This window comes from Doryrhamphus excisus, linkage group LG10 (genome assembly GCF_037039965.1).
Source record: "Doryrhamphus excisus strain RoL-2023G ecotype Guam linkage group LG10, RoL_Dexc_Guam_v1.1, whole genome shotgun sequence".
NCBI classification, from domain to species: domain Eukaryota; kingdom Metazoa; phylum Chordata; class Actinopteri; order Syngnathiformes; family Syngnathidae; genus Doryrhamphus; species Doryrhamphus excisus.
This window is the reverse complement of record NC_136366.1, coordinates 4,625,873-4,634,856: the sequence shown is the minus strand read 5'-3', so window position 1 is coordinate 4,634,856 and position 8,984 is coordinate 4,625,873. Positions and strand designations below refer to the sequence as shown.

General features: G+C 41.8%; 1 protein-coding gene across 1 annotated transcript; it reads right to left on the bottom strand.

Moving 5' to 3' along the window:
* Window positions 1–722: 722 nt before the first annotated feature.
* Window positions 723–6,346, bottom strand: LOC131104363 (uncharacterized). Its single transcript, XM_058051519.2, has 10 exons — window positions 6,236–6,346; window positions 5,422–6,151; window positions 5,151–5,333; window positions 3,659–3,790; window positions 3,478–3,585; window positions 3,296–3,394; window positions 3,119–3,217; window positions 1,518–1,616; window positions 1,345–1,443; window positions 723–1,276 (listed from the first exon to the last, which is right to left on the bottom strand). The coding sequence occupies exons 2-10, from the start codon at window positions 5,449–5,451 to the stop codon at window positions 1,169–1,171; spliced, it is 957 nt and encodes a 318-aa protein (XP_057907502.2). The 5' UTR covers window positions 5,452–6,151; window positions 6,236–6,346; the 3' UTR covers window positions 723–1,168.
* Window positions 6,347–8,984: the final 2,638 nt, after the last annotated feature.

Below are 8,984 nucleotides of genomic sequence, written 5' to 3'. Positions count from 1 at the left end.
CCACGCCAACAAAGCCAGATGTGACATGTGCTAAAAATGTGCTGCATTAAATCAAATTAATTCTCACATCAAAATATTGATACTTTAATAATTCAGTCATTTAAGGTAGTGTATACCTTTAACTGGAACACAACGGAAATTAACAGCATGATTGAGATCTTGGGCTCCATTTTTACGTAGAACAGTTGCAGACAATCTTCGTGAGCAGTGCAGTCCGGCACTGCAGAGCGCACCCACGCCTCCATCCGTTCCACTGCCGCAAGTGGCTAATAAATACTAATAATAAAGGCGTGATAGGGTTTAACACAGGCGAGTGTCATATTAAACCAATCAAATGATTGAAATCAATCAAATCAATGAAATCAATCCCAATAAATACAGAGGTTTATGTCAGGAAGAGCATCTGACGTAAACATTTTGCCAAACTAACTATGCAAATTAGGTAGGAGGTAGGAGGTATGGAAGTGTCCTGCGTTCCTGAGGTTCCTGGGTTGTTCAATAAGATCTTAGGTGGTGAGAAGATGCCTCAGGAATGGAGGAGAAGTGTGTTGGTGGCCATTTTTAACAACAAGGATGATGTGCAGAGCTGTGGCAGCCCCGCCCCCAACCCCCTCGCCAGTGTGCCAAGAAGAGCAGCGCTGACATCTCCGAGCCCGCTAGTGCCAGCTAGCGTCCACGAGAGGGTGCCCCCATTCACCACAAGGACAGGCTTCAATTCAAAATCAACTTTATTGACAATAACAAGTGTCTTTCATATAACTCACACTCCATCGAGCCCTCGTCAAACTTCCTCGGATCCTTCTCGCAATCGATAAAACAAAAATGCAAACATGCTGAAATTGTTAGCTAGCAGCTACGACTACGTGAAACGATTCACTTGACTAGTAGAGGAGAACAATCAATCAATCAATCATCAATCAAATCAAACCATGAAAGAAAGAAAGAAAACATCGCCAACGTCGACGCAAACACAAAATGTCGTCCAGCAACATTTTCACGGCCTCGCCACACGGTGGCGTTTCACATTTTTTTTTATCACATATTATGTCAAAACTGCCAGGTGAACGACTGGCATGTCATTAGTTAGGCCACGCCCCTCCACGCATGGCCACGCCCACATGGCCAGCCACTAGGAAAGAGAAAAAAAACAACAAAAAGACTGCGGCCGTCACAGCACCTTGACGTTCTGCTCGGCTCTCTCCTCGCTGAAGTTGAAGAGGAGGTTCTTGGCGCCGTTCTGCCACGAGTAAAGCGTCTCCATCGGCGTCTTCCCGTCCTGTGTGTGCGACACCGAAACACGTCAGGGTGAAACGCGCTCGGCATGTGACGCTATGGCGGACTTACGCTGTTCTTGACGTCCAGGCTGGCCCCGTAGAGCATCAGCAGCTTGATCATCTTGAAGCGGTTTATTCTCACGGCGTCGTGCATGGGCGTGTCTCCGTCCTGAGAACAGGCGACAAATGTTCAGCGTGTTCGAGGCCACGACATGGAACACCGAACAGGAAGTGAGTTCTCACCCGGTCTTTGGCGTTGACGTCAGCTCCGCAGTGGATGAGGTACTCGGCGCACTCGTGGTGTCCCGTCCTCACGGCGACGTGGAGAGGACTACTGTGTAGCTACGCCAAACACGTATTTCATACATCAATCATATTTGATACACAATCCATCGTAGGTCAACATATGCTCAACTACAAAATGGCCGCACAGTGAAAAATGAGAGCATGCATATTATTATTATCTTATTCTCACAAAATATTTATCTTTATAAGACTTTTTTGTGTGTAAAAAAATGTGAAAAATAATTAAAAAATGGGAATAATAAATAAATAAACAAAACAGAGATGAAAGCATATGGTAACTGCAATGCTTATTTTAATTTTTTTATTATTTTTTTTATTTTTATTAATAACATTTTTACATTATTTAAATGTATTCAAATTTATATTGTCTGATCAGCAAACAGACACAATTTTTTTTTATTTTATGATTAATTCGTGAATTAGCATTCTTTATTTAGTATTTTTGTTTAACTTAATTTATCATTTTATTTATTAGCATTTATTTTATGATTATATTTATACATGGATTTTTTCTCTCATATGATTAACACACATGTAAATACATACTTCATGTTTGCAATAAAAAAAGACACATGACAGCTTAAAACAAAAAACAAAAAAAGACTTTCATTTTAATTACATTTCTTCTTGTAAATATTATTTATTAATTAGTAAATATTTTTGTAACAAATAATACAAATTAAACAATGTTCTTTCGATTTCTTCTGAAATAATATTGTGACAATGTTCTTGGAAAATTATAGCATTTTTTTTTTACATGAAAAAAACAAAAAATAAAGATAAGACTTTGATTTTAATTACATTTCTTCTTGTAAATATTATTTTCATAATTATGACTTAATTCCCATAAAATTTTGACTTTATTTTTGTAAGAAATAATACAAATTAATGTTTTTTTTAATTATAGCATTATTATTTTTAATGTGTTTTATTTTCACTTTCTTTTCGTAATTGAAACTTTATCCTCACTTAATATTTGAAGCATATAACTTTTTCCGATTTCTTCTGAAACAATATTCTTGGAAAATTATAGCTTTTTTTTTTTTTACATTTTTTAATGACTTTTTTTCATTTTTCAACTATTTTATTACTTACTTGTAGTCATTTTTGTTTTGGTAATCATGACTTTTTTTCTTTCATATTTGACATATTTGACATATTTTAACTTGATGCTACTAAAAGGGCATTATTTGTCCTTATAATATTCTGATATAATTCTCGTAAAATGATGACTTTGTCCTATTAGATTACTACTTTTTTATTTATTTTTTTAATATTTATTAATATTAATTCATTAATATTTATTTATTTAATATTATTTTAATATTTCCATTTTTCCTGTGGTTGTTCTCAGTCGTCTTATTAAATGATATTTGTATAGACTGTGCTGCAGGCCACAAATGGCCCTGATTATAAATATGATGAGTCATTTATTAATATTACTATCAATATGAATATTTCATTGATTGTGATGGAGAATGAAAAAAGTAGCGTCCGAGCCAGCGTGGAAGTGGCGGTCAGAGCGTGTGGTCGCCCACCTTGTCTCTGGCGGTGATCTTTGCTCCACGCTGCAGGAGAAGCTGAAGGGCGGGAAGGTTTCCTCCTCGACACGCCCAGTGGACCGCCGTGGCCTCCAACTGAAACACACACGCGTGTCACACGGCTGTCATACAAGTGAATAATGGCGGCGTACGCTCATCCGCCCGGCCGCTCACCTTGTCCTTCCTGTCCATGGCAGCGCCGGCATCCAGCAGCCTGGTCATGACCTCCACGTGACCTCTGAAGGAGGCTTTGTGCAGCGCTGTTCTCTGGAACTAACGACACAGCATACGGACGCTCAGCCAATCGTAAGCAAAGAAGGGGGCGGAGTTTGAGCTGTGAGATGTGCGACACTCACATGGTCGGCCGTGTCGGCCTTTCCTCCCTCGCTCAAGTACTTCTCCACCAGCGCCATCTTGTTGTCCATGGCGGCGGCGAGGAAGAGATCGGCGTCCACCGTCTCGGGCTGGAAAACATCAAAATGGCGTCACTTCTGTCTCGTGACGTGCAAAAGGAGGCGGGCTCAAAGGTCTCCTCACCACGGCCTCCACATCGGGCTGATGCTTCTTCTTGTGAACGGGCGCCTTCCTCTCCCTCCTCCTCTTCCTCAGCTGCAGGATGTTGAACAAGTCGTCCACCGTCTCCAGACGCAGACGCCCGCATTTGTCCATCTGAGACGCAAACGTCAGGACTGAGTAACAGGAAGTACTGGCGTGCGCCTGAGTGCGGCGCCATAGAGTCATCACATGAGTTAAGCAGGTTAGTGATGGATCTGCTGCCATCTAGCGGAAGAACATGTCATGGTTGTGGTCGTCACGCACGTGGGCTGCCATCCATGACAAGTCATTTCTTTCTTATCATTATTATCATTACTATTAGCGGTTTATCATTATTGTTGTGCGAATTATTAGCATAGCTCTAATTATTATTGTTACTATCATCACTATGACATTGATATTATTATTATTATCATTAGTATTCACATTTTATGATAATTATAATGAGTATTATTATTATTAGTTATTCTCATTATTATTTTACTTGTTGATTCTTATCCTTAGTCATAATTATTCTCATATCTTTATTCATTAGTATAATAATTTTTCTAATAATTATTATCATTACTATCAGCGTTTTATGATTATTGTTGTGCGGTGAATAATAACTAATTATTAGCATATCTCTAATTATTATTGTTACTATCACCACTATGACATTGATATTATTATTATTAGTATTCACATTTTATAATTATAATGAGTATCATTTGCATAGTTCTCATAATTATTTTACTTGTTCTTATCTTTAGTCATAATTAGTCTCATCATTTTATTCATTAGTACAATGATTTTTCTAATAATTAATAATATTACTATTAGTGTTGTATGATTATTGTTGTTCTGTGAATAATAATGAATCATTAGCATAGTTATTCTCATAATTATTTTACTTGTTGATTCTTATCTTTAGTCATAATTATTCTCATCTTTTTATTCATTATTATAATGATTTTTCAAATAATTATTATCATTACTATCAGCGTTTTATTATTATTGTTGTGCTGTGAATAATAACAAATTATTAGCATAGCTCTAATTATTATTGTTACTATCATCACTATGACAGTGATATTATTATTATTATGATTAGTATTCACATTTTATGATAATTATAATGAGTATTATTAGCATAGTTATTCTCATAATTATTATTCATGATTATTCTCAATAGTATAATGATTTTTTGAATAATTATTATCGTTACTATTATCATTATGAGCACCAATATTATTATCATTAGTCTTAGCATTATGCTGTGATTATTACATATTTAGAATTATTCTCATTATTAGTATGGTTGTCATAAACCCTATCCTTTATGATTATTGTAACTATGATCATTTTTAAAATTATTATCTTATGATAGCATTTGTAGTGATGAATTTTTGATGATTTCTGGTATAATTATTATGTGTGTTAGTCTCCAAGGGTGCGTTGCCATGGCAACGGTGCCAGCGGGCGGTCGACTCACATGAAGGGCCGCCACGCTGACCTCCTCCAGCTCGCCGCCGCTGTCGCTCTCCTCCGACAGGCCGCCGCCCACCAGCTGGCGGTGAGACCTGAGGTCATCCTGCTTCTCTTGATTGACCGCCGCCTCGTACTCGCCGCCGTGGATGTCGTCCGCCTCCTTGCCCTCTGGCCGCTTACCGGTCACCTAAAATGCAAACAACGAATCAGGTGTGCGGTGCGGTGATGCAAGATGTCGGACGGGGGGGCGAAGCTTGAAGTCCGCACGAACTCACCAGCTCCTCCACGCTGTGCAGGCCCATCATGTGACTCGTGTGCTGTGATGCTGCTGCTGCACGGCGCCCCTGTGCGCTCTTATAGCCCCTGTATGCCAGACACGCCCACTATGTGTGTGTGTGTGTGTGTGCCTGCTGAAGTCGGCGAGAGGTCTCACTCTGCCTCGTACGTCCTCAGAGCACAAACGACAGCCCATAATATTCTCACACATGGTCGCCATCAAGAGACAGAGGTCAGATTCTATTGTGGCATTCCCGAACGCTCCCTGACTTTTCTGCTGTGCTGTCTTGCTTGTCAGAGTGAGTCATCGTAGCAAACATAGGCAATCTTTGGCAGCAGGCTCCCTCCCTTCCTCCTTCCCTCCCTCGGACATGAGGCCTCAGCAATGTGATGATGTCACCGCCAGGTTGAGAGAAGCTGAAGGAAAAAATAGTCGGCAACCTTCTCTCAGCCGCCAATCACATGCTCAGGTCAAAGTTCACGTGTGAGAAAAGAGCGGGAATCATGACGAGCGGCCTGAGCTCTGCAGAGGCGGGAGGCGGGGTTTCAACTGATGAAAAAAAGTTGATGCTTTTATTTTGTTCATCATCCAAAACCCGAGGAAACTTTCACGTTATTGATGTCTTTTAACTTGAAGGAGTCGCCTTTCAAGGACAACGCAACAAACCGGTTCCTTCGATGAAGCCGCGCTCGCCGCCCCGTCAAGGTCAACCGCGAGCAGCTGCCTCCCTGCGGCAGAAATAGAAGGTGAAAGTTCACCTTGACGCCGAGCGCTAGCTAAGTGACGATTTGACAGGAAACACAAAACCGTACATGTGGAGCCACACGTCTGGCTCGTCGCTACCGCCAGCTTTTTTCCACGAAAGCCCGTGTGGTGTCTGCGTCATACATGTCACATATGATGGGGGTGAGAAAGGGGCGGGGCATCTTGTTGACAGAATGTAAAAGCATCCTCGTCAATAGGGCCGTGTCTCAATTAGCGCCCTGGTGTGCGCTCACACTGACAGGTATAACCAAATGCAGTACACTGTAGTACTGTAGTACTGCAAACTCCACACAGAGGTGGCAGTTAACCACTCATCCACTGTGCAGCCCTACACCAAAACAGAACTATTTAAAAAAGAAAAACGAAAATGACCAGGGACATTATTTTTTAAGAAATTAACATTTATTACGGGGGGCAAGTGGTTAGCGCGCAGACCTCACAGCTAGGAAACCAGGGTTCAATTCCACCCTCGGCCATCTCTGTGTGGAGTTTGCATGTTCTCCCCGTGCATGCGTAGGGTTTTTTTCAGGTACTCCGGTTTGCTCCCACATTCCAAAAACATGCTAGGTTAATTAGCCACTCCAAATTGTCCAAAGGTATGAATGTGAGTGTGAATGGTTGTTTGTCTATATGTGCCCTGTGATTGGCTGGCCACCAGTCCAGGGTGTACCCCGCCTCTCGCCCAAAAGACAGCTGGGATAGGCTCCAGCACCCCCTGCCACCCTTGTGAGGATAAGCGGTAGAAAATGAATGAATGAATGAATGAGTTCTCCTCCTATTTTGTGTGGAAGTGGTAACTTTTTGGCTTCTTATTTTGTCTTTCCCCACCCTCGGCTATCTCTGTGGAGTTTGCATGTTCTCCCCGTGCATGTGTGGGTTTTATCCGGGGACTCTGGTTTATTATTTTTACTTTGGGCCTGCACGGTGGTCAAGTGGTTAGCACGCAGACCTCACAGCTAGGAGACCCAAATTCCAGGGTGTACCCTGCCTCACGCCCGAAGACAGCTGGGATAGACTCCAGCAACCCTTGTGAGGAAAAACGGTAGAAAATGAATGAATGAATGAATGTCATTGCAGAAACGTGTTTGGGACTTCAGAGCAAACACCCTGGATTTGAATCTCCACTAGTAAGCATCATTGGTATTCGTTATATGGGATCACACTTCTCGGCCTCCCAGGGAAAGTCTATTCCAGGGTGCTGGAGAGAAGGGTACGACTGTTGGTTGAGGTTCAGTGCGGAGGTTCAATGCAGTTTTCGTCCCGGTTGTGGAACAAAGCTGTCAATTTACTAGTCGATGTTGATGTTCCCGCCCTCACCTATGGTCATGAGTTTTGAGTCATGACAGAAAAAACGAGATCACGGTTGAAATGAGTTTTCACTCACCCTAAGAGTTCAGTCATCTGGGAAGTGGATCGAGGATCTAGTCCGGACGCGTCACTGGTAAGGCGTACCCTGGCATACCCAGCCGGTAGAAGGCCCCGGGGCTGACCTATAAGACATGGTGCAGGGATTATGTCTCACAGCTGGCCTGGGAAAAAAAACATGCTATCATTTCAAAATTCATTCATTTTCTACCACTTTTTCCTCACGAGGGTCGCGGGGGGTGCTGGAACCTATCCCGAGAGGCGAGATACACCCTGGACTGGTGGCCAGCCAATCACTGGGCACAAATAGACAAACAACCATTCACACTAACATTCATACCTATGGACAATTTGGAGTGGCCAATTAACCTGGCATGTTTTTGGAATGTGGGAGGAAACCGGAGTACCCGGAGAAAACCCACGCATGCACAGGGAGAACAACTCCACACAGAGATGGCCAAGGGTGGAATTGAACCCTAGTTTCCTAGCTGTGACCACCGACCACCGTGCCGCCCTAATTTCAAAATATTAAGGCAAAATATAAAGTCAAAATATTTAAAAAAAATTTAAGAAAAAAAAATTTAAGAAAATTTTAGGAAAATTAAGATTTTTTTTTAAATATTAAGAAAAAATTACAATATTTTTTTACAAGAATAAACTCAGTTATTACGGAAAAAATGTCATTTTAATAGCCTAGAATGAATAAAATACAACAGTGTGTTACGTGCAATATTGTGCGCAGCATTGAAAAAGCAAGGTTTGACTGTACTGGCGCACATGCTAGTAAGCGTACAGTAGCATTATGGGATACATGATCCACGCTGGTCAACATGCTTGTAAAGATGGCATTATCCATGATAAATATAGATATACATGCACATTATTTATAGTAGTCAACATGTGGTGTTAGCCATGCTGCTGAGTTGTCTTCATATTTGTGTTGGGCGTCGGCAGCTGCCGCATTTCCTTGTCATCATCCGGGAATGTTATTGGAATGTTTGGACTGTCCTTTTCCTCCCCTCTCAGGTTTTTTTTTTTTTTACCCACCTCCACACCCTGCCTTGCTTCCGCTGTATCCCTGACCCCACCTCATCGTCATGTCTCGTGCTCGCTGCTTTATGAGCGGCACTGGCCTCCTTTCCCTGCGACCTCTGACCCCACGGGGCGACACTGATCTTACGCTGTTTTGATGTTGACGTCCGAGGAATATTTACTGAAGAGCAGCTGACACACAAAACTCACAATTGGGTTTCTTTGAGGGTATGAATGGTAGCCGCTGGTCCATCATGGTCACACATCAGGGACAGATGGTCCATCCTCTGAGGTTACCTTGGCAACAGTCAGAACTCCACTCCCACATTGTCAGGCAATGACGACATGAAGCGCGGATAAATGTGTGTGTGATGACAGCATTAAAGTGGTGGGGACGAC